Source organism: Panthera pardus, unplaced genomic scaffold (genome assembly GCF_024362965.1).
Source record: "Panthera pardus isolate Hobbes unplaced genomic scaffold, ASM2436296v1 HiC_scaffold_13, whole genome shotgun sequence".
Taxonomy (NCBI): Eukaryota; Metazoa; Chordata; class Mammalia; order Carnivora; family Felidae; genus Panthera; species Panthera pardus.
The window spans coordinates 155,102,739-155,129,874 of record NW_026526688.1 but is presented as its reverse complement, the minus strand read 5'-3'; the positions used below and the strand labels follow the sequence as shown (position 1 = coordinate 155,129,874).

At 35.3% G+C, this 27,136-nt stretch overlaps 1 protein-coding gene across 33 annotated transcripts in view; it reads left to right on the top strand.

Moving 5' to 3' along the window:
* ADGRL3 (adhesion G protein-coupled receptor L3) overlaps window positions 1-27,136 on the top strand; it is an 813,483-nt gene that overhangs the window by 306,569 nt on the left and 479,778 nt on the right. For 32 of the 33 annotated variants that reach the window (XM_053901514.1, XM_053901520.1, XM_053901521.1 and 29 more), the window contains exon 4: window positions 13,656-13,859. The exons of the other annotated variant lie outside the window; for it this stretch is intronic. In XM_053901514.1, the coding sequence (XP_053757489.1) occupies window positions 13,656-13,859 (204 nt within the window). The remainder of the gene's footprint in view (window positions 1-13,655; window positions 13,860-27,136) is intronic. 33 annotated transcript variants of the gene reach the window in all.

Here is a 27,136-nt window from a genome sequence, read left to right as displayed (position 1 = left end):
ATCTACTTATTTTCCTCTTGTTTGCATTGCTAATTACTTTCATTCTCAATGTAAGAATAAGTGTTTTCACATGTATAATTTCATGTAAGTAGCTATAATACATATTTCATGCATTTACTTCCTCCATTCTGATTGCTAAATGGTTCTTTAATGACCACGCAAAAAATTGAAATGCAGTAGTTGAAAGAGTCTCATTGATTTGTTATGTAAATAAGAGACAATATATTGTATTATGATCTATTTTAATTTGGCAGTTTAGAATAAGACCTTGTTGAAAAATAGGGCTCATTCATTCTCTACTTGTTTTTGAGTTTTTTTTTAATGTTTATTTATTTTTGAGACAGAGACAGAGTGCAAGTGGGGGAGGGACAGAGAGAGAGGGAGACACAGAATCTGAAACAGGCTCCAGGCTCTGAGCTGTCAGCACAGAGCCCAACACGGGGCTCGAACCCACGAACCGTGAGATTATGACCTGAGCCGAAGTCGGACGCTCAACCGACTGAGCCACCCAGGCAGGCGCCCCTGTTTTTGAGTTTTTAACTGATAAATTGAAAACAAGTAACTTACATTTTGTTAATAATTACATTTTGTTTTATCTCTATACTTGCCCTATATTGTTATCATAGCAGGAATTAGGTCCTTTCAGTATAGAAAATTGTCTTCCTATTAAAAAAAAAAATCTATCTGAAATGAAACATTTGACCAAATAAGCTAGGGTAGTTAATGATTTGCCAGAAAAATTTGATAGTTGTATTTACAGAAGTAATAGAAGTAATCTTTGTATAAAATAGGCTCTCACAATGACATTTGTTAAGCTTTAGGTGTTTATTTCATCTATACACACTATAGTTTGTGGTGATTTGAATGCCCTGAAGTCAAGGTTATAGCTTACTGGTAAAGTACAAGCACATAGTCTCATATATCTCTTTGTTTGTCATTGCCAGTGTCACCTACTTTATTGTCAAAGTAACTCTCCTCATACAAATTTAACTCAGAAAGCAAAAATCCAATAATTCCATGACCCAATGATATAATAAATATTAATGTTTATTAGATTTTCCATGTAGTCGTGTATGTGTATATATTTTTTAAAATTGGAATGTTAGAAATGAAATTTGTCTTTCATTTTGATTTAACCTTAAAATGTAGATATTTCTGTATTGTATTTAAATTTAAAAAAATGTATCATATGTAGGAGCCATCGGTTACCTAACCATATACTGATAGCTCAAAAGTGAAGGTCATTGACATATTGCCATTATAAATAGCACTATAAAGGAACACACCTGTACATAAAATTTGACTATATCTTTTTATCCCTAGAAGAAAATCTCTTGAGAAATAGAGAGTGAAAAAAAAAGACTTCTTTTTAGGTTCATTAATAACTATATTAAGTCAATGTTAATAAATTACCAATGCAACCTTGCTTGTTATTAATGCAGTTGTTTAGAACAATTCCACAAGTTTTGGCTACTGTAATAATGAACAATACAAATGAGAATAAACATTCAAATGTTAAAATATTATTTGCCGGGTATGATGATGTATTCAGAAAATTCTAAAAGGAAAAGCTTTCTCAGAATAATGAGAACATTTACAGTTCAGATATATGATTCTCATATTCATAAATGATTTGAGTCAAAGCAGCAATGAAATGTATGACTTACTTAGGAAATATCATAGGAGGAAATACATAGAACTTATGAGAAGAAATGTCTAAAACTTTACTGGGAGTTATAAAAGAGAACATGTAGGGGCACCTGGTTGGCTCAGTCGGTTCAGCGTTCGACGTCAGCTCAGGTCATGATCTCACAGTTTGTGGGTTCGAGCCCCTCATCAGGCCTGTGCTGACAGCTCAGAGCCTGGAGGCTGCTTCAGATTCTGTCTCTCCCTCTCTCTCTCTCTGCCCCTCCCCCACTCACACTCTGTCTCTCTCTCTCAAAATATAAAAAAATGTTAAAAAAATTTTAAAAATATATTTAAAGAGAACATGCAACATACTATGTTCCTGAATGAAAAGACTGAGTACAACAACAGTAACGAATATTGCCAAATTATTTTGTATAGACTTTTGCGCTACTATATTCAAAGTACCAATATGAGCTTTTCTATGTAGAAATTCAACAGAATTATTCTAAAACCTATATTGAATATTAAATAAGAAAACTAGTAAAAATGAAAAAGAATAATAAGGCACTTGCCCAAGTGATCATAAAAATATATATTTTACAAATACAGTAATTAAAGATAAAAATGTCAAAATTAGGCAAAGTGATCAACTGTAAAAATGAGATCCATAAAATAGCACTGCAGTTTATATGTCTGTGTGGCAATGTGGTATGAAGGACTCCTCAGAAAATCAATTGTCTAGTACTAAAGTAGGGATCAAACCAATTGTGTTTGTGTGTGTGTGTGTGTGTGTGTGTGTGTGTGTGTGTGTGTGTGTGTTTCAAAGTATATATTATGAAATTTCTGGAGAAAGTCCTCTTTGAGTTATCTACTTTAATCTCCTTTTTTGAACACCATATTAAGTAGTATAAAGTAGGCTGCAGTCACAGCAGATTCCTAAATTAATAAAGGTTTCCAGAGAATGTTTCCTTGTTCACCAAACATTCCAAAGCAGGTAAGTGTTTCTGATCAGGGCATGTGTATATGGTGGGAAATGGTAATAGATGTCATTCTTTTGCTCTCACAGTTATACATAGAACCCGTCTAATATTGTGAAGCTTCCAAAGTCATTCTGAGGGTCATTGCCTTTCCAGTCTGCAGGGAGGAGCAAGGAGCACTGTGGAGATTCTAATCGAAAATTTTTATGGATATTCTTGGAAATAGTGCACATTACTTCTGCATCCATTTCCATTAAATAAAACTCCATAGCTACACCTATAAAGGGGTCTGAAAGGTGTAGTCCTCTTGAGATAAAGGAAGCTATGTATAAAAGATACCATGTAGCTTTAACAAAGAAAAGTGGATCTAATGCACTAATATAGTTTTTAAATGTATAAATGGAGGGATTTTTTTACAGCTTTATTGATACATTTAATATATCATAAAACTCACCTATGTAAAGTATGTGGTTCAGAGGATTTTATTGTATGCATAGGTGTGTAGCCATCAACACAGTCAATTTTAAAACATTATCAGTCCTTCAGAAAGAAACCCCATACCCATTAGTGGTCACACCTGGTTTCCCCTTTCCCAGTCCCTGGAAACCACTAATCTACTTTATATTTCTATGGATTTGCCTATTCTGGACTTTTTGTATAGGTAGAATTGTATCATTTTTGATCTTTTGTGACTTATTTCACTTAACATAGCATTTTAAAAATTTATGCTTATCATAGCATGTATCAGTAATTGATTCTTTTTCATTGCCAAATAATACTCCTTTGTGGCAACATACTACATCGTATTTATCAGTTAATAGAAATGTGGATGATTCCTACTTTTTGGCTATTCTGCATAATGCTGTTATGAAAATTCCTGCACGAGTTTTTGCACGGACCTGTTTTTACTTCTCTTGGTTACACGTAGAAGTGAAATTGCTGAGCCACATAATAGCATTCTGAATACTGCTAAACTGTTTTCCAGAGTGATTTCACAATTACACAATCCAAACAATATGAAGCGTCTCATTTTACCACATCGTCACCACACTTGCTATTATCGGCATGAAATTGTGTCTCATTGTAGTTTTGATTTGCATATCTTTAATGCATAATGATGTTGAGCTTCTATTCATGTGCTCTTTGGTTGTGTGTATATCTGACCTGGAGAAATATTTAATCATTTCTTAATGATTTTTTATTATGAAGTTCTGAGTGTTCTTTATAGAAATACCTTTTATTAGAAAAGAACGGAAAATATTGTTAGAATACATTTAGATTTAAGAGTTCTTTTGACTGCATAGTCTAAGAGAAGCTTTTTGCCTGGATTTACCCACTTAAATCTCATCTATTTTATATTCACTAGGAAATCATATACCGTTTATCTAGCCTCATGCCTCCTCCCTTTTACTTACATATTTAATTTCTAGAAATAGTGCATTAATTCAGATTTTTATTATGACAAAAACTAGTAATGGACAGTGATTGAAATTTCACTCTAATATGTGAATTATATAGCAGTGACTTCTATACAAAACATCAAGGTAATTAATTAGATTCTTCTGGTAGTATCCAATTACTCTTGCCTAAGAACATGATAAAGAACATTAACCTTTAATCCTGGTGACCAAAAGTGTTTCTGTTTTTGGTCTAGTCTGAATTCTAGTCTTTCCATATTTTGGAAATCCTCTTATTTATATATTTTTGTATTTTCACTCAAATAATACTGTAAATATTGAATCTTTCATTTCATTTCCATAGATACTTTTTCTCTAATATGTTCTGCAAACTGCTGGATGCTTCTTAATCTCAAGAAAGTTATGCAATTCATTATTCTATCAAATCTGCATATTGTATAATAGTGACTTTTGGAGCCACTCACATCACAGCTTTATTTTTTTTAAAGATTTATTTTTTTAAAGTAATCTCCACACCCATTGTGGGGTTCAAACTCATGACCCCGAGATCAAGAGTCAGATGCTCTACCAACTGAGCCAGCTTGGCAACTCCTGGACCCACTCACACTGGAGCTTTAAACAAACAAAGATGAGAATCAGAAGAAAACCTGAGATTTTATATGGCAACAATCCTAACAAATTTGCACTATTTCAGCATACTAGGCTTATCTGAAATATTACTATTTGAGAAGAAAAGATGAGGAGAAAGCTAAATAAAGATAATGCATGATTTATAAAGGTTGCTATGGAACAGCTCCTGCAGTTTTAAGGGACCATGAATGGAGGAAGATGTCAACATATTTAGAAGTAATATTTATGTGAAGCCAGAAACTGAAGTTTACAATATTGTCCAATCTAAGCTGCTTTTAGAATCCTAATTTGCATGCCCCTATTGAATGAAAAGAAAGATTTCAAAACTTAGAGTCTAATTGCAATTCTGTGACTTCCAAGGTATGTGACCTTAACTAATGTGATTCACAGTTTCCTTATTTGTCAAAGGGATAATTAGGCCTACTTTGTTATAGTATGAGGATCAAGTAAAATAATGTATAGAAAGGCCCTAACACAAAGCCTCACACATTTAATACTGGGAGAATGTGGTCATTAAAACATACCTTTTGGAATTAGAATTTAAAAAACAAATGACCTGGATAGTAAGCAAAATTTAAAATCCAACACCATCTTGGGGTCACTTACTTTCCATAGTGTTTTTCAAAGACTGCATTGTGTATTTTTAATCCCCAAATGTGACAGTTTCTCTAATTATGAGCCTACACATTTGTACACACATTCTATCTTTATATTCAGGACTCATCCACTGGACTGTAACTAAGTCTTTAATGAGTTACTAATGAACATCTTAAGCTTAGATCAGCATTTAAAAAAAATGTTAAAGAGTGTTGAAAAGCTATTCAGAGTGCAAGCCTGTTGCTTTTAATTAGACTATAAACCCAAAAAAAAAATGTCCTGTCTTCACTATTCATCCAAGGTTGAAAGAAATTGAATAGTGAGTGACAGATATACTCTGACTTTGGTATTATTAGTTTAATGTTAAGGGGGATAAGTACAATGAGCTAAATCAGAGAAATTATTATCTTGATTAAATGCAAAGGTAAAAATAATATGTAAAACCAAAATAGCATTTTACAATGATTGAATTTTTTCTCCCCTGTACTCAGATGACTTTGAAACATTGTTGTTGCATTAGAGGATAACAGATGACGTGAGGAACAAAATGCAGATACGTTTAGATCATGTAGATCATGTAGACAACCCCCCTCAAAAAAAAAAAAAAAGCCTTATATATTCATAAAAAGAATGAACAGTTGGCTTTTACCTATTACCGCTTCTCACCAATCTGTTGGAGGTACCATGAAAGTAGTAATCATAGACACAACCTGAATTAGATCAGGACTATTCTTTTCTGTAGCTCTTGTGACAAATCAACAATGGTGGCAACTATTTTGCAACGACCCTTTCTTTTCCCTTTTGATAGTGAAGTTGGTGAAACCATGCAACTTTAAGGGCACATGATTTAATAATGAAGACAGATAATACATAAAATTCAAAGCAGCAGACTAGTATGATGCTATCCCTCTGGGGAATGCTGCACATTGGGCTAAAAGGGAGCCTTTCAGATTAGTCACAATAGCTCAGGACAGTGGCAAGAGCTGTGATAGCCTACATGTTTTATAGTTTACAGGCTATTGTTAGGACACAGGTTGGATGTCATGCCTCTGCACTGAGATAAAAACCACTGTGTCAATTTTTAAGCATAGGTGTCCAATAATAATCACACTCTATGTAAATACAACCAACATAATAAAATAGATCATTTTAACATGCTAGCCTGTTAATGTATCTGCTTTCTTGTTAACCAGCATTTAGACATTCATTTTGTGTGTGTGTTGAGGAGGGATGGTGGGGGTAAAAACCTCTTAGAACCAAAAAAAAACAAAAATACATAAAATTTTTTCATTCTTCTCAACCATCTTCAGAGATACCAGTTATGATTAACTTAAGATAGGAAGAACTCACTAACAAGATAGATTTCTGTCAAAATATATGTTTTTTTCATTTTTAATTTAATTTTTTTAACTTACATCCAAATTGGTTAGCATATAGTGCAACAATGATTTCAGGAGTAGATTCCTTAGTGCCCCTTACCCATTTAGCCCATCCCCCCTCCCACAACCCCTCCAGTAACCCTCAGTTTGTTCTCCATATTTATGAGTCTCTTCTGTTTTGTCCTCCTCCCTGTTTTTATATTACTTTTGTTTCCCTTCCCTAATGTTCATCTGTTTTGTCTCTTAAAGTCCTCATATGAGTGAAGTCATATGATTTTTGTCTTTCTCTGACTGACTCATTTCACTTAGCATAATATCCTCCAGGTACATCCATGTAATTGCAAATGGCAAGATTTCATTCTTTTTGATTGCTGAGTAATACTCCATTGTATATATATACCACATCTTCTTTATCCATTCATCCATCGATAGACATTTGGGCTCTTTCCATACTTTGGCTATTGTTGATAACACTGCTATAAACATTGGGGTGCATGTTTCCTTTCGAAACAGCACACCTGTATCCTGTGGATAAATGCCTAGTAGTGCAATTGCTGGGTCGTAGCATAGTTTTATTTTTAGTTTTTTGAGGAACCTCCATACTGTTTTCCAGAGTGGCTGCACCAGCTTGCATTCCCAAAATACATGTGGCCTTCAATGGTTTTTCCCACACATCAAGTATCATTGGCACTGGATCAGGGAAAGTGCCCCATTACTATTGTTTTAAAGATTTGTAAGGAAGGAAATTATTGACTTTACAACATTCTGAAAGCGTCGCTTCCATACCATTAAAGTTTTAGTATACTTTAACAGGGAAGTAGACACAAGGAAATTAAAAGAAAATCAGTATTTTCTGAATTATAAATTCCAGAGTTTTATTTTTGTGCCATGAATTTATTTATTTTTTTTATTTTTTTTTTATTTTTTAATATATGAAATTTACTGTCAAATTGGTTTCCATGAATTTAAATCCGTTTGTATTATGTTTACAAAAAAGCAGATATTTTTAGTTAGAAAAGAAAGTGTATTGGTTATTACTCCTCTGATGAATAAGATATATAATACACATTTTATTCAATTTGAATGAAAATAATGTCTTCATGTCAGAAGCTTCATTTTTAAAATAAATTTATATCCCCAGAAACTTTACTCTGTGCTTATTCATTTTAACCAATACTTGAGGTATTTACATCACAGTATTACGATCTAGGTGGCCGTTCTAATGAACGAACTACAGTTTCCCCCACTGTATTTAGCTTTATTCATAATCAAGTGTTTGACTCTCCCACTATTTTCAGAATATCATCCAGCTTTTATATCATGATTGTTCAGTCTTCTAGTGACAGTTTAGCCAGAATGTATTTTATTTTACTGTAATAAGCTATGTAGTAGAGAAAAATAATAAAGGACCCTACTTGGAGGGAAATTGCTTACCCACATAGGGCGTACCAACACTTCATGAAGCATTTCTGTCTGGAGAAGTCTCTTGAGTTAAATTGAGTAATATCCAGGTATACTATGAAAGTTGCTTCATCATACACAGGTGGGTAATTCATCACTACAGAACCATTTTCTTATGAGAACCGGAACTGAAACAGATTTTTCTCTGTGTTGGAACTTCCATGTTGTAATTTCTACCTGGTGGCTTCCTTGTCAGTTGCTTGAATTGAAACTTTTATGACTATTGTTAGAGATTACTACCCAGCCTATAAAGAAATTATCCAGCTGTCACATACACCTTAGGGAGAAATCAAGAAAGAAGTAATCTTCTTATATGGCCAAAATGAAGGTGCTGAGGGAAAGGCAGAGCCTTTCAGTATGCATAAGGAAGCAGAATTGGAAAACTGCCTTTACTGACAAGAAAAAGAATGAAAGCGATAGTCTGTTTGTCTGTCTCTCCCTCTCTCTCTCTTTCCCTCTCTTTCTCTCCACTCCCTCCCTTCCACACTTCCCTACCCCTCCCTCTCTCCTCATTATGTATATTGCACTGAATTTGGATTAGACATTCCTGATCACTCAACCATTTGTTATAAGTATTTCAGTATAAATTCTAGCATTTACATAGCACTTTGCAGTTAGCTGAACACTTACGCACACAGTAGCTCAATGAATACTTAACAATCATCCAGTGAGTCACAGGTAGTAGTATCAGTAATAAAACGAAAAAATAGATTCAGAGCCATCAATCTAATGATGCAGTGACATTTCAAATAGTTGTTAGAAGAGAAACTCAAAAATTTCCTAAACATCTCATGGAGGCTTCTTCCCATGACATTTTAATAACCTACTGAGCATTTGCCTTATTTTGTAGAACTATGATTTAAATGAGAAATAAACAACTTATGGAAGAATGAGCTAGAATATTACAAAACAAGTAAAATTTTTAAGTTTCATTTAAGGAAGAAAACAATATTGTGTTTATGTAAACCTAGAGATAATAGTGAAAGGTAAAATTGAACAGTGGGTTAGGGTCATAGTTGTAATTATAGTACTGTTAAACTCTTACGAGGCTCATAATTAGCTAATTATTTTAAAAATATGGTAAAATATTGCTCCCAAAGACAAAAATAACTTGTGAGAAAAATCATTAGCATATGAAAGTGAAATCACTAGTAACTCTGATAAATATGTTCTGGTGGGGTTTCGTTGTTAGCATTTCTCTCACCTTAGAAATATCTTAACATCCCATGGTCATTATTATGATCAATAGATGTTTTGGGGGTAGAAGCTGAATCATTGAATAAATTACAAAATTATTCATATAAGGAGAACAAGAAAACAGAAACAGTTGAAATTGGTTAGAAATAATTCTTACTTAGTATTTTTATTATTTATAAGTCAGTATTGATCTCAAAGTATATCTCATTAAAATATGATTTTTTATATTTATTTCAATTTAAAGCTCCACAGATATGAAAATTCTGGTACTGCCATCATATATACTTAACATCTGATGTGCTCATTGTTTTTCCTTTTTTTACTACTTGCCTTAGGTTCACCCTGAACTGTTATTCAGGAGCTTTGATGCTGTGATGGCTTTTGATATTTGGAGACTAACATAAACATGGGAGAAATATTTTGATCATTTCAGTACATTGTGAAATATTTTCATGTTTCATGTCTGCCCCCTAGGAAAACAAAATCAAAGTGTTTACATAGTAAAAAATCTGAGTATGAATTGATTATGTAGAGAATTTGGATATGGCAATGACTCATATTACTTATAAATATTAAATATTATCTATGATTAAAGCAATTCAAATTTGTAAAATATGAGTGAATCTCTCTGTTTTAAAAATAAGAAGTCTTGGGATATCTGGGTGGCTCAGTTGGTTAAGCGTCTGACTTTGGCTTGGGTCATGATCTTGGGGTTCATGGATTCAAGCCCTGTGCCAGGCTCTGGATTGTCAGCCCAGAGCCTGGAGCTTATTTCAGATTCTGAGTCTCTCTCTCTCTCTCTCTCTCGGCTCCTCCCCTACTGTAGTGCTCTGTCTCTCCCTCTCTCAAAAATAAATTAACATTAAAAAATTAAAAATATGAAGTCTTAATCAGATATGCAAGTTTTAAAGGGGATAAGATGAAGTCTGTCTCTCTCTCTTTCTCTCTCTTTCTGAAGAAGGTTAGAAAGAAAGAACAACAAGATATATTGGCCTTATCATTACCTCCTGTCCCCAAACCAAAATTACCTTTGAGACATCTTTGTGTACATAAACAGAGTTTGAAAATGTGGTCTCAAATGGAGATGGGAGGGGAATAGGGTGAGAGGGATATACGTGTATGCTTCTAAATTATCTTCCCCCTTAGTAATCTTGAGAAGAGAAGAGACATTTAGAATATAAAGGTCTCTTCAAATATACTTGAAGACAAGTACCTTCCAGGAACAACTTGATGTGTTTTGCACAGCCATTGGTGTAGAATTTAGACAAGTGGTTGGAGAATGCCAGGGTATAGATATCACCCTTCTTGACATGAGGAAGAACTTATTGTTTCAGGTAGAATTGGGTGCCCCAAGGACAGACCAAGCTTCTGATCACTGCCTCTTCGCATGAAATTTGGGAGTTTTTTAAACAGGCATGCTCCAAGGATTATTAGCTAGCATTTGATTTGAATGATTCTTTCCAGACTTCAGATCCTGTGCTTCTAATGGAATACCAGACTTATAAACTCTGATGTTTATCTCAGAGACTTATTTTTATAATAGCTTCAGAAAGACAAATTAGATTTATATTTATAACTCAAATAAATATTTCCCCAGAAGTCATACAATATTTTAACAGTAACATATACAATATTTTAAAACAAAAGTTCAGATTTTGGCTGTGTTCTGTTAGACCTTGACCATGTGGGCAGTGTAATAGCTACTTCACTTTTGCTACACTGATAGGTGATGCTGGATTCCTTTTATAGAGATGATGAGGTTAAAGGAGAGTCAGATCTGCAGATACATAAAATACTCCAGCTTCATAGAACAAATCAGAGTCTAATTTCCTTCAACTTAACAAAGTCAAGTTAACTTTCCAGTATTTTGTATTCCTCAGTCTCACTCCATGAAATCATTTAAATCTCTAATACAAACCTGTTCCTTCTAGGTCCCTAGATTTTGCTTTCTAGTGAGTTTGAGAATGTTCTTTTTTCTTGTTTAAGTATATATTCTTTCCTTTAATACAGATCATATTATATTTTTCAGCTGATGATGGTTTCACCTTTTATGCATTTTAAACATGTGTTATTCTCTACTTACTGTAGAGATTGACCTTTTTTGAAATAATCTCTAGTTGAGTAGAGGTCACTATTGCCAAGTCTTTTTCCCTATCCTGCCTTATTCTTCCTTCCCAGGGACTTCATTCAGTATGAGCTCATGATCTAGGTGTTGCTTACCTCTCTGATCTCATTCCAAACCATTCTTCTCCCAGCCCACTGCACATAGATTCATTGGCCATTGTGTTATTCCTTGAATAAACTGTGGTGGTTCCAACTTGAGGAATTGTGATAGCCTGGAATGTTCTTTACTCCTGATTTTGTTGTGACTAGCAAATTCCAGTCTCACTGAGATCTCAGTTTAAACTTTACTCCCACAGATAAGTCCTCCATAAAACCCTAAGCAGAGTAGCCTTTACATATTTTCCTATTTAAACTTTCTGTAGATGACTTACATTTATAGCACTTAAAAATTGCCTGTTTGTATATTCTTTTTCTCCTATACCAGAATGGATGATTCATTAAAATAGGTACATGGTCTGTTTTGCTCACCAACATCTTCCAGCACCTAGAAAAAGACCTGGCACATAATGCAAACTTAATAAATATTTGTTGAATGAACAAATAAGTGCATGCTCCATCACTCCAAGTGTTCTTATATGTTAAATTGCCTGAGGGCGAAATCTTTCAACTCTATTATAACCAAAGCTTTTAGGAAAATGTAGCTTTATCATCTGTTGCTCATTTCCTTCCATAATACAGTTTATAAAGATTTAGGGGAAACATGCCTGTATGTATTCACGTAAAAAATAATTTAAAATTAGTCATATTTTGGGCAATGAGGGCAGGATATTTAGAAGTCAGAAGATCAGAAAATAACATCATTGGAATTAAACATTAAAGGAGATAGAGATTTTGATTTTCACAACTTTTTTGGTCTTGAAACTTGTTACCTTCTTTGACACCTTTTTCATTTACACAATCTATCAAAATAGCATTGAGATTACCTTTTGCCCAGATATTTTAGTACTTATCCATTATAATGAGAATAAATAAAAGGGCAATGGTGAACTTAGTTATATTCGAGACTAGTTATATTCGGAACTATTTTTTTTTAATCATAGATGGATTGTTTGACAAATTTCTTAGTATCATTTTTGTTTTCTGTAAGGGCCATATAGTTCCTGTGATTTGGGAGAGAACATGTATTTCATTCTTAATTTGCAAATTTTATATGTCAAGAAATTATAGTTCTACTTTATAAATTTATAGGATTAGAAAGATGATTATAAAATTCTCTTGCATTATTGAATTTCCTACTTTCTCTCCTGACTGCTGAATGATGGCCATATAGCATTATTAATGTGTTTTCAAATATGCATGTTTGTTAAAAATAATTGTGTCAAGCAAAATGTTTTCCCTTGTAAACTCTTTTCCTCTCTGTTAGTGGGGGCATTTTCATTATCATTCGTGTTTATCACACTAGTTGGAATTAGTGTAGAAAAATGTGTATTTCCTGTACCAATTCACCAGCAAAATAAAATCCTGTACTCAAATAGCTCTGTTTTTCATAGCATACAGTGTATTACTGTTTTGTGAATTATTAAAAAAATCCTATGTTTACAATTTTATTTTTTCATTATTGTCTTGGTCTTCCATATTGATTCATTTATGTATTATGTACCATCTGTCAGTAAAATCACTGTGTATTTAAATGGCAAAAATGTTTGTATCTCCTTTTCACCTTAATGTTCATCACAGATCTTAATACAGTGTCTTTCAAAAACTATTAAATGATCTGAAACATATAAAACAATCCATGTAAATGTAACAACACAACACACAAAACAAAATTAATAAAGAATAAATAAATACCTCTCTGAAACTTTTGACACCCATTATCTTATCAAGCTTTTTGCATGTACTCAGTTCACTAACATTTTTATTTATACTTGCAGATATTAGTGCCTATAGTTTTACAGCAGAACACTGTGAATCTATAAAATATAAAATGTATATTTTCTCAAGTAGCTTTCTCTTGAAAATTGTGTCTAATTTTCCAATCATTGTCAGGGATTAGGATGAGGTGTTTGGCTTATTTAAGATCGTGATTAGCTAGGACAGAACTGCACAGTCCATATCACACTACGGACCAGGGGATGTGTTCTCCTCAGCTCCAGGGTTATCTGAGCGGGTCCTGGGGTGGCTGGAGTCCAGGGACTATGGCCCGCAGCAGAGAGCAGCCTTGGGAATAGTCTCTAGCCGGGCTTCTTTGCAGCCAGCCTGAGCTGAGCGGAGTCTGATGGTGCGCCCTGCGGTCCCCGCAGGTGGCAAGCACAGTGAGCGACATCCAGCCCTCGCTGCCCCACTGCGACATGCTGAGCGCAGCCCAGGAGGCGCTCTGCCACCCAGACATCTCCTTCAGCAGCCAGCAGCCGAGCGTGCCACTGCTCATCGTGGACAAGGGCCCCGTGGAGCTACCAGAGGAGTTCGTGGTCCAGGTGCCCAAGGAGCCCAGAGTGCAGCCCAAGGTGCGGCCAGCGGTGGGGAAAGGGGGCTGGGGGTGGCTGGGCAGGGACTCCTAGAGGGCTCAGCCCCAGGCGGTGCCCCAAATGTGTCTTCTCATTTATTGATTATCTGCATCCACTCACTGTGGCTGATTTAATGGACTTCGTGGTCTCCTAGCAGTTTTTTAACACTGCATGCTTGTTTGACATTAGAGACTCATCATTACGTCAAAATGTTTGACTTTAAATTTTTGAATGGGTTTGAACTCTCTTTGCATTATCACAGGAAATTTAAAATTACTTTTAGTGACAATTTCAACTACTGTAAAATGTGATGATTGTAAAAGATAAGTTTTAACATTTCTGATCATCTGCTTGTCTGAAGAAAAAAATTCTCATCAATGGAAACTAGCAAGATTTTGAGGAGAGTATCATGAAAACATCTTGGTTGGGGTTTATACATAGTCATTTGAAGCATAAAATCTGATAGAAAAGTGATGGTTATAGAAGCAACCTGATTTTATTAAAAATGTTGAGAGTACTTTATAACACTGTCTTTGCAGCTGGCAAGTGCAGTGAATGACATCCATCCTTTGAAGGTCTAGTGAGAAATATTATACAATATTTGCACAAAATTCAATACTATTCTTTCCCCCAATACTTTTTTATCTTATCTGTATGTAATACTTAGGCAGTGTAATTCTTTTGGCTCACTAAACTCCATACAGTCACTTTTATCCCTCTTATGTCCTTCAGGTAATATAATAAATATAATATGTAATATATATTTATATAATATATGTGATATATTTTTATACATGTAGTACATATTCATATGTAATATATATTAATATTTATTCATTTATGATATTTATACAAATGGATAAATTTATTAAATACAATATGTATATATTTCACATATTATATTTATAATATATATTATATTTATAATTTTCTTTGTGTAGTACAACATGAAAAAGGCTGGGAAGCATTGGACTGGTAGAACCATGAATATCAAGTCTTTTCCTAAAACAGTGTCACCTCTCCTACCCCTTAATTTCTTCAAGTGGATATTCATACAAAACTACTGGTAAAGGAAGGTAAAATACCAGTGTATTAGCTGAGCTTATCTTCTTAACCCTGTTACGGTATTCTCTGGTAAAATGAGTTAGAATACTTTGTTTTTGGTTCAGGGACCAAGGGAAATGTATCATAAACTCATCTTAGATTTAATAGACTTGTGAGAATTAAATCTAACTCTTTAGTTACTACAGCCACAAAGAAAAAATGACTTGGCACTCACGGTGGGTCTGTCCATTCAGTTATATCGTTCAATCAATGTTCTAGAATCTTTCCATTTGGATGAACATTTCTTCCTTGGTGTTGATGATTAGTGACGGATGATTGTCTATGCTTCTACAAAAGTGTGTAAGATTGACTCAAGTATGTTCAAAAAATTGAAAGAAAGTGTAGTAAATATTCTTTAAAAACATTTTTTTTCTGCTGTTTTGTATTACCATTTCAAACCTGAAATTGTCTCAATTGGATGCAGTCATATTTTTCTCAGAATGTTCTTTAACAGTCTCAAAGTTTTCCTCATGATGCCCTGGATTTGTATTGTAAAATGATTATATAAAATTAATATTTTTTAATTTACTCCAATGCACATAACACTCATCATAATTTCTAGCAGTAGTGAAGAAGGAATCCAGAAATGAAGTTTAATTTTTCAGTAAATGTTATAAATGTTTAAATCAGGAACTAACATTAACATATACACACTTGCTGGCAATTCAATTTTGAGAAGAAAAAAATTGCAGAATATCAGAATAGTTTTTCCTAGAGAACTTTTACTAAGAAGTTGGCTGATTTTATTTTTATTTTTTTAAATTTTCTTTACTTTTTAAAGTTTATTTACTTTGAGAGAGAGAGCACGAGTAGAGGAGAGGCAGAGAAAGAGAGAGGGCGGGGTTGGGGGCAAGGAATCTCAGGCAGGCTTCATGCCGTCAGTGCAGATCCTGACATGGGACTGCATCCCACAAACCATGAGATCATGAGCTGAGCTGAAACTAAGAGTTAGATGCTTAACCAACTGAGTCACCCAGGTGCCCCTAGAAATTGGCCAACTTTAAATGTTCCCCAACACTTATAGCTTATAAGATTTTTCTTTGATATTAGCTCTTACCGTTTGTGACATATATAGCAGGTTACAGCGTAGTAATGAGTTTTAAATCATGCTTTTCTATCAATTTATGAATAAGAAAATTTCATCATATTTTGCTTTAGACGGAAAAGAAAGTGAGGGTATAAGGCAAACTTCATGTGATCTCCTAAATGGAGACTGAGGTAAATGTCATGTGATTTTAAAAAGGAGACTGCAGAATCATGTTAACCCGTTATAATGATACAGTGTGTTTTGAAAGTTGCCTTGTGCAAAAGTAATTTTATCATCCAAACAAAGAGTAACTGAAGGTAATCTTGTAGTGCTACCTATGGAAATAATAAAGAAAAATGAGTAAATATTACAGGGGCATAATCTTTCCTGATATAGAAGATAATACATAGAGCGAGGGCAGGTATTAAAAATGAAACTGAAATAAGAAATACCGTATTTCTTTGAGCTCTTCAAGTTGAAAAGACAGGGAAGAAGGCAAACAAAATGTCAACCTTCCCTTGCTCCCCTCTGCCTTTCTCAAAATACAAGCAACAGTCTGTTACAGAAACAAGATACTCTACGGTACAGAACACTCAGAAATAAATATAAATAATAAAGACTGATATTAATGTGACTTTAATTGAAAAATCAAACTAATATTCCTTTTAAAAATTGCTAACCTCTGTATTTTTTCTTTTTTTAACGTTTATTTATTTTTGAGAGAGAGAGCGTGAGTGGGGTTGGGGCAGAGAGAGAGGGAGACACAGAATCTGAAGCAGGCTCCAGGCTCCGAGCTGTCAGCACAAAGCTCGATAGGGGGCTCAAACTCATGAACCATGAGATCATGACCTGAGCCGAAGTCAGACGCTTAACAGACTGAGCCACCGAGGTGCCGAGGTGCCCTGTAACCTCTGTATTTTTTCTATAGGTAGCCACAGAAGCAAGTAGAAACCCAACAAAAGCAGCCTTGACAACGTAAAAATAAAAGCAGCCTTAACAACGTAAAAATAAAAGCAAAACAATAGCAACAAAACTCCCCAAAACCTTTTTATTGGTTAAAAATTAAACTTTGTTCTTGTTTAAATTTTATATTCATTTGACTCAGAATAGCTAATAACAGTTCTTAAGAGTTAACGAGTATTTGGATTCCTAGGAATTAGGACTTCACAGTAGAGCAGCAAAGCATGAAGAGTTTAAAAACACTGTTCTCAGAAGACATGTTTCTCTTTAGAGTATTAAGGCAGAAGGAAGTCGAGGGCAGATTGCCCAGTTAATGACTAGATATCAAGACTTTTCCTTGAAGGCAAAGGAATGTTAATGTGTTTTTTATCAACATTTTCTTGCTTTAATTGTGATTTTCATGCAGGTGCATAAAAAGTTCATTGAGATAATATATAAATAACCCTTCTCCAAGCCACGCATGTGGTGTGCAGAGTTCACAGAAGGGTCCACTCGGAACACAGCTAAACCGTTTCAGTCCTGACAAGTGATGAAAACTCTACCCTGTGCTCATTTTAAAATTTACCTTTTGCAAGAGCCAAGATGCTTTTACAAGGGACTTGTGTATTCTATCACTTCTTTTGGAGAATCACATCAAACTCTACCATCATTTTCTTTTCTCATTTTCCCCACTCTTAGGCTTTTATGTTTATAAAGGGGAATGCTTTTATGATAATTATAAGCAAGTAGAAAAGTCCATTTTATTGTTTTGTTACTTTAAGCAAAAGCCAACCTTTAAAATTAGCCTGAATTATTAAATGCTGGGTGTTCCATCATTCATTCTTGCCCTTGTTATTATTTTTTAATGACACTGGATTGAGTGTAAATGATGCTGGGTACTGCACTAAGTGCTAGGAAGACACAGATGGGAAACCCACAAACTTTGATCCTGCAGTGAGTATTGAGAGACAGTAAGAGGGTACAGTATGGCAAATGCTTGCTAGAGGATACTTCTCCCCTGCAATCAAAAGAGGCAAGAACCAGGCGTCTGGGTGGCTCCCTTAGTTGAGTGCCTGACTTCGGCTCAGGTCATTATCTCACAGCTCGAGAGTTCCAGCCCTGCATTGAGCTCTGTGCTGACAGCTCAGAACCTGGAGCCAGCTTCAGATTCTGTGTCTCCCTCCCACTCTGCCCCTCCCCTGCTTGCACACTGTCTGTTTGTCTCTCTCTCTCTCTCTCTCAAAAATAAATTAAAAACATTAAAAAAAAAAAGAGAGGCAAGACCCTTGTGTGTGAAATGGTAATAAACACAAGATTTGACCGGCACATATTTGAGGGGGAATGCTAAATGTAGGAGCAGAAATTCTATGGAGAAGTGGTTAAAGATCTGATCAGAATGGCCTGATCAGATATAACATTATGCAGAGTTTAGAATGCTTCTGATGGCAGGGAGGGAACAATTAAATTAACCTTAGACAAATTAAGCCAAGACTGACCTGCTGCTGCATTTGAACAATGAACTAGAGGCTTCAAGACTGGAGATAGGAAAGTTATTCTATTACAAGTAAGAAATAATGGTGGACCTGATTCCAGGAGTGAGTGACATTAGTGGCAATGAGGATCAACTGGCAGGAGTTAGAGATTAATGGAACATGGGACTAGGCCAGAGAGAAAACTCAGAGGACAAACAGGTTTTTGGCTCAAAAGCCAGAAAGTATGATGGGGCTCCTGGGTGGCTCAGTCGGTTAAGCGTCCAACTTCAGCTCAGGTCATGATCTCGTGGTTCATGATTTCGAGCCCCATGTCAGGCTCTATGCTATGGGAAGCCTTCTTGGGATTCTCTCTCTCTCTCTTTCTCTCTGCCCATTCCCCACTTGTGCATGTATACTCTCTCAAAATAAATAAGCTTACTAAGCTTATGGGCTCCCCACTGCAAGGGTTGCTGGGAAGTCCTGAGGACCTCTACACGTATCCATCTTGGATCATCTCAGCCGATTATGGAGGTTGATTGCTGCTCTGTGCCTCTGGTCATTTTATAAAGGGCACCCCCCTGGCTGCCACCCACTACGTCCCCTCTGTAGTGTGCCCAAAGTAAGACACACCTACACCTGTGTACAAAATGATTGTACCACTTAGATATGAAAGACAAGATGTGGGTGCCTGGTGGCTCAGTCAAGTTAAGTGTCTGACTTTAGCTCAGGTCATGATCTCATGGCTTGTGAGTTCGAACCCTGCATGGGGCTCTGTGTTGCTTGGAGCCTGGAGCCTGCTTCAGATTCTGTGATTCTGTGTCTCCCTCTCTCTCCATCCCTCCCCTGCTCACACTCTGTCTCTCTCTGTCTGAAAAATAAGTACACTTAAAAAAAAAAGATAAGATGAAACAGAGAATGTTGGTAAGGAATGATCGTGTTATCCAAACACTTACAAGTAACTTCTTCAACATACTCCTTTGAATAGAAACCTAAATTTTGGCCCCAAATTTAAGAACTCATAGCTTCATTACAATATACAAATCTGAAAACAAACAAACAAAAAAGGATAATTAAAAATGCTATTTGTTGAGCCTAAGTTATTCTCATTGAAAAGGAGCAAAAAAAGTTATTACCATTCTTTGTTAGGCATTCAGTTTTGGCTTAGGTATGATAAGATAGTCTGTAACAAAAGAGCATCTCGTAGGATTTTTATTTATCCTTCCTTCTGCTTTCCAGTAATACATCCTTCCTTCTGCTCTAGTGGAGCCAAGATTAGATCTGATTTCAAACTGTCCTGTGTTCCCATGAAACAGCTGACAGAATTCTTACCATATATGTGTGTCTGCAATATGTACTCCTTATTGCTACGGTGAGGAAACAGGTTGAACAGTTAGAACAGGTGATCTGCAGGCCTAGATGTATTTGACATTCATTCAGTTCTCAGTACAATGTTCCATGTCAAAACTTGGAAGAATACAGGAGACTAATCTCCTATTTATACTCACTAACAGTGTAACATGACACACAGTTTAATAAAATAATAACAATATAATCTCCATGTGCCTTTTGAGAGTATCTCAAAAATGAATCTTGAATTATGCTCTTGCCTAATTAAAACTGATTATTAAAATAGCATATCCTTTGATGACATTGTAAAGTGGTGATATTTTGTGAAGAAATGTCTAATATTCTCACTGGTTAAGAGTACAGAAAATCAAAGCTTCATTAAAAAAAGATAACTTTTAAAGTCATAAATCTGAGAACATAGTGCAGAGCTCACCTAATTGTACATGCAACGGCGTTATAACAAACTGATAGAGGCAGGGAAAGAGTAGCAAAAGCTCATTTGTTGGGTTACCTGTGACAAAATGATTTGGGAATGGAGTCAATTCTTTTATATACCATGAACTCACCAACATGTTAGGGCAAATCAATGGACACTGGAGTAAATGAGGAACGGGGAGAGGTAAATGTGAGATGCTTTAATACCCATGGGCCAGAACATATACACCCAGTAAGTAACATTTCCTCTTATCTCAGACTATACATTTCCACACATGTCTTTTCTTCAGCCTCATGGAAGTTCTGTCAAATTACCAGACAAAACATTCCCCCCCCCATCTTTGCAAATGATATTATCTTTGCTGGTTGGAATGTCCTCTGCCACCTGAGTCCTCTTCAGCTCAGCTAAAAATTCGATGTAGGGTCGAATTGAATTGATTTTCCTTCGTATTCACCCATCTCTAGCCCTATTCTTGACATAACAATTCCTATCCTTCTCCCCATTCTCAGCTAGAATGTTCTGAAAGTTGTTCATGGGCATGTGGTAAACCATTTCTCTTTGTACTGGTTTTTATGTTTTCATTTACTATAACTGATGATCATTGGAAAATCTGAGACTGTGTTACCCTTGCTATGTTTATATTAGTGTTACTTATATTGACTTTGATAAGTTATCCTTCTGGCATGTTCTCATAATCTGACTCCCCTTACTCCCAAATTTTTGGCAAAGCTGGTTCTAATTTTGTTATTACATTATAGTCTGATGCATGTAGGTAGAGTCTAGGAATTCATGGGGAGGTAGGGGATGAAGGAACTTGTCACAGAAGAACAGAGAGTAATATTGCTACAGTGACAGAAAACCCTGTTTTACAAGCTCAGCCTTTTGGATGTAATTGTTACTGCAAGAGAACAGTATAATGTGGCCTTCAAAGTGCTGTGTTAGCTTTTTGTTTCATATGACAATATAATATTATTTCAGATAAAAGACCCTGTTCACTTGTATTTGCCTTTCAGTGAGGTTTGCTACTTTAGACAAAATGTCAGGTCTAATTGATACACAAAATATATTATTGGCTCATCACTCTTTAGAATTCTTATATGCATTTAGGGCCATATTATATTTTTATGTGGGCAGAAGGGTAATAGGCCTCTAGGGAAATAGAGCTAAAAATAAAATAATAAACCTCACATCCCTAAACATGATTTCAAAGCATTTCTTTAGGAGTTTCTTTTCCAAATGGTCTAAATACCAGAATGATGAATCCAATTGCAAATAAATGTGTTAGTGAGTTAGGCCTTCAAGTATTTAAAGGAAAATAGGATAAATTCTTTGTTTCTGTTGGTGTAAACTATATTTTCCCTTTCCGTCTCAGTAGTATGTGAGTAGCTTTTCAAAATGCTTATAGAAATTATATTTTTCACCATTAGGTTTTTCTTATCACAAAGAATATGAATAATGGGAAGTAGATGTTAATCTTTGACTATTAGGCAAAACAAGGTTTTGTTCCTTTGATTTAGTTAGGAATGTATTGCACACTGTTTCATTAATCCATTAATTGAGTATCTGCCATGTGCTAATAATTGTATGTATGTCCCAAGGAACAAATTTGACACTACTAATGACAGATACTTTTCAGAATAAATTAGTCAATTACTAGTAAATCCCTTCCTTTTTCTTCTGTTTTTTTCCCCCAACTCAATGTATGTGGTAAAAGAGATCAGTGTACCTCAGATACAGAGAGGAAACTTCCATTGTATTTATAGAAGTCTTAACCCTAAATTAAGATGAAAGGGAAGGGCATGACAGGTACTGTGCATAGAACATCATACTTTCATAGATCAGCTTATGTCTGGGTTTTTAGGTTCTGAATGTTTCATATTGTCTCCAGTCCAGAAATATAGAAACTTGGCCAGGCACTCTGTTCTTTCTTTCATATATATGGTTACTTAAGTTGATGACTTTCCCTTCCAACTGTTACTTCCTAAGAATCAATTTCTTTTTCTTGGTTATTAGAAATATCTTTAATTCTTCACTATTTTGCTTTTACTGCTACAGACAGATAGTAGTATGGAATTATCATTAATGCATGAACTTTGGGTTCATTCCTAGCTTTATGTTTTATTAGCAGTCTTAAAACCAAGTTCAAGAACTTATGTTTAAAAAAAAAATCTTTGTTATCTCTTCTGTATAGTGTGATAATAAAAGTACATACATTGTTGTTGTAATGACTAAGTATCATATATAAATATATTAAATATGATTAAGCCTATAGTCCTCGAGACCTAGTAAGTGTTACCTACTAATATTTACCATTTCTTTGGCTCTTTGTTTTGTAATAATTATGTGAGAGATATGTAATGGAAGATCCATGAAGAATTTTCAATGAATTTGTTTAGTCCTTGTCAATATTTCTGTTTAGATTGAGGAAGAGACACAGTAATTCTCCAAAATACTGGCTGTTTTTTGGGCACCTTATGGGTTGATAGCTTGGATAACTGAACATTGAGTATAAATGTTTAGAAGAGAAACTAACTCAAGTTAATTCATACACTTTGTGCCTGTAATGTACATAGAAACCTCTGTCAGGCAGTTCCTTTCCTCCAGGATTGCCAGTCCATTGCTGGAGACCCAGCCGATAGGCAATCCAGTATGCATTTGACTAGGATTTGGTCAAAGGTAGTGTTCTGCAAGTGCTATAGTATTTTAAAGAAGGAGGAAATGGCATTCCTGCTGTGACATAAGGAAGGAAGAGAAGGGAGGATGGGCAAAGCATTGTTAGATAATGTGGTATTTAAACTAACTTGTGAAAACCCCTACCATCATTTGCAAGCATAGGTAAGAGGTGTTGGACGATGGGGTGTGTTCCAAAGTATTGAATTATGTGAACAAAATTTTAGTTGGTGAAAATTATATCAATTTTAGCAAATAGTGAATAGTTTAACCAACAATACAGACATGAAGAAAGAAGTATTGGGACAGGAAGTTTGAAGGGTAGATTGTAGCCATCTTGTAGGGGGTCTTAAATGTCAGGGTGAGACTTTGTACATAATTTTGTCCGCAGTTGAGATTCTTTAGAAGCTCTTGATCAGAGTTGCAGTGTAGAGACTGTCAGAATTATGTGCTAAAATTTAGGATAGAGAGAGAGACTTGAAAGTGGAAGAACAGGTAGGTTGTTGCCGTAGGGCAGAAGGTAATGAGTATCTGAACTGGGGAGATAGCAATGGGGATGGAAAGAGAAGGAACAAAGTGAGAGATGCATGGAGACTGAATCTGCAGTGCTTGGCTATTGGCTAATTGGATGTAGGAAGTGAGGATGAGGGAAGAATCAAAGATGCCTAGGTGACTGGGTGGTACCATTTACAGAATTAGGATGTAAGAGGAAGCTTTGGTTTTCAGGGAAAAAGTGGTGAGCCTAATCTTAGAGGTTTTGAACTAGAGGTATAAAAGGTGAGGCAAACTCTCGCATATGAATCTATATATCAAGAGAAAAGTTATTGCTAGCAATAAAGTTAGGAGTTTTCAACATAAAGGTGATAATTAAGGCCATGGGGGTTTATGAGATTATCCAAAGCAGTGATGATAGTAAGCAATGAGAGATCCTGGGGATACATGAACATTTAGGAAAGAAAGAATTATAAGCCATTGAAAGGGATCAAATCACGGGTTGACACAATTGGTAAATTGAAGGGAAGTCCCAAAGTTTTTTTTTATGGTTTGCCCCTCTGGCAACCTCTGCTAATGTTAATCCACAGAAAAGTCATATGTACATAATGATGACAGAGCATGTGCTAAATGGATAAAAATAAATGAAAGTATTTTTGATTCTCAGCGATAAATTGATATCTCTGTGATATTTCTTAACTTCATGCCCTATATATAAGTAGAGCAAATCATAGAGGATTGGGTTTCTAAGTATATATGATGGAATTAAGGAAGTATGACCAAGGTTAGTGATTTTCTCCCTTTTTGGGATTGCATTTCCCTGTTTCTTTTTGATTGCTGGTTAATTTTAATACATTTAATATTAAATTTAATACATTTCATTTAGTTCAAAGTAGTCCTGGAGTGAAAGCACCCAGGGCTGCCTGGGTGGCACAGTCAAGGTAATCATTAATGTGATTTTGGCTCAGGTCATGATCTCACAGTTGTGAGATGAAATCCCATGTAGGGGACTCCACCCTGGGCATTGACCCTGCTTCAGCTTCTCTCTCTCCCTCTCTCTCTGACCCTCCCCTGCTCGCTCTCTTTCAAAAAAAAAAAAAGTAGTAAAAATTAAAAACTTATTCCTGGTATGTTATAATGCTGCTTGAGATGAACAGAAGAACACAAATATTTTTGGATCACACTTACAAATTAATAATTACACTAAATATCATATATTGTAATACATTTTAAATGAATGAATCTAAATATTTTAAATGTCGCCTATGGCCAAAAAACAAAACAAAACAAAAAAGTGAAGACTTATTTAAATATTTAAATCATTTTGGGGCACCTGGGTAGCTCAGTCGGTTAAGCGTCTGACTTCGGCTCAGGTCATGATCTCATGGTTTGTGAGTTCGAGCCCCGCGTCAGGATCTGGGCTGACAGCTCCGAGCCTGGAGCCTGCTTCAGATTCTGTGTCTTCCTGTCTCTCTGCCCCTCCCCTGCTCACACTCTATCTGGCGTGCTCTCTCTCTCTCACAAATAAATAAACGTTAAAAAAAAAATACTTAAATCATTTTGAATTTAAGAATTATATTATGGCGGGGTGCCTGGGTGGCTCAGTCGGTAGAGCGACCGACTTCGGCTCAGGTCATGATCTCACAGTTCGTGGGTTCGAGCCCCGCATCGGGCTCTGTGCTGACAGCTCGGAACCTGGAGCTTGCTTCTGATTCTGTGTCTCCCTCTCTCTCTGCCCCTAACCCACTCGCATTCTGTCTCTGTCTCTCCCAAAAGTAAATAAACATTAAAAAAAAATTAAAAAAAAAAAGAATTATACTATGGCAAAAATATTTGTCATTAATGACATGTTTATCAAAACTAGGCTTGAAATATGGAAAATAAAATTAACATTATTTCCAGTGCATTTTCTGAAACACAAAAATATTTATATCCTCCTTCATTTCTATGTTAAAAAGTAAATACCTTAAGAATTTTATTTTTTTAAATTTTAAGAATCCAAAAAGATTGACTTCTCAATCTTCTTTGAAACTGTTGACCTTCTTAAAGTAATTTATTCCCACAGTTTCACGTCTGGAAAAAAATTTACCATTTTGTTCATCTGATATTTATAAATTTGATTTCACCCAGTTTAAGTAATGTAATTACTTATAACAAATGAAAAAAAAATATGATTATTTATAAGGGGAAGATATTCTAGCAGAATTACCTGAACAGCATATGAAGATATGTATTTTGTTGGTTTATTTCTTATCTATATTATATTTTTCCCATTATACAAATCTGTTTACTATCTTAAACACCTACTACAACATAGTAGTGTTGAATAGCTATTTGTGTGAGATCCGTTTTTGCATTTCTCAACAGTATTAGTTGACATACACATTACATAAGTGCATCTCCATAAGCTTACATATAATCATTACATGTGTGAAATTTAAGCGAAGATGAAATGGTTAGGTAACTCATGGATAGAACTCTAGATTATATATACATTCTGTTAAAACCTTTATTTGTGTTGTGTTGTAGTTAGACAATGTAGAGTTTTTATGAGATATTGCCGTAAATCTAAAGAAAGTTATTATTAATTGAAAATGTCAAGCCTTGTTTTGTTTTTGTTTTTCATGCTGTATAAGGTATTTACTTGTTTTCCCATTTAAGATTGTGATGGAGACTTTGAGTTGTGAGGCGACGTGACAGGGAACACCATAGGGATTTTGTAAGAGCTTCAGTAATCTCATTTTTCTGGGCCCTGCCTAATTGAACAGCTTAATCTCTTACAGTTCCTCCTCATACCCATGGCACGTCTAACTCTTGTTGGTTTGGGTTGTCTCATTGCCATGTCTTTCTCTTCCTCTTTTGCCTTTCTAACTAGTCATATTTTAGTTCATAGCATTTGGGATAAGAGTGTCATTTAGTGATAAAGAGGATAGTTTCTTGGGCCAGAATTCCTGGCATTCAATCTGGACTCCTCTACTTGCTAGATGTCTAACCTCTCCAAGCTTCTCTTACTTTTCAATTAGGAATAATAACAACAATAACTCATAGTGTGTTGTATTAAATGAGTTAATCTGCATCACCTAGAAAATGTTATGGCGTCAGTAAGTAATATGTCCATGAGCCTATTTTTCCCTTCTTCTCTCTTTCATTCTGTTCTGTATTGTCTGGTGTCACTTCCTCTGGGAAGCTTTCCTTGATCCCTGGGGCCATGGTATGACAACACTATCATACCTTGTCTGTTGACTCCTGTTTTCCTCCTTGGACCCTGTTTGATAACAGAGGCTGTGTACTTTCACCTTTATATCCCAAGCACCCAAAATTGAGCATGATCTGTGAAAGGCACTCATGTTTGTTGAATGAGTAAATAAATTAATGAGATTTTGGAGATATGTTCTGTTGTATGGGAATTTATATCAATAAATGATAACCTGGTCGTAAACTACCAGGGAAGTTATAACAGAGGGCATGGAACTTAAAGGCTCACAGACCAAGAAGATGACAAGATTCTGGAACCATGTGGTTCATTCATTCTGTAGTGGGAAGCCAAGGACAAAGCTATAGAGTTGGTGTACACAGTTAGTATAGGGTTCCATGGGATTGACTGAAGCATCACACATTAATTGTGTTTTATACAGTGTTGCAGTATCCATGTCATCGGCTATTTCTCCTGATGTTGTGGTTACGAAGACCAGATAAAGAAGGAAGCTCAATAGTTTCAGGTGCCTGGAGGGAACACTGGCTTACCTTGTTGGAGAGGTGCGAGTACTTGCATACCTGACCACCCTGTAGC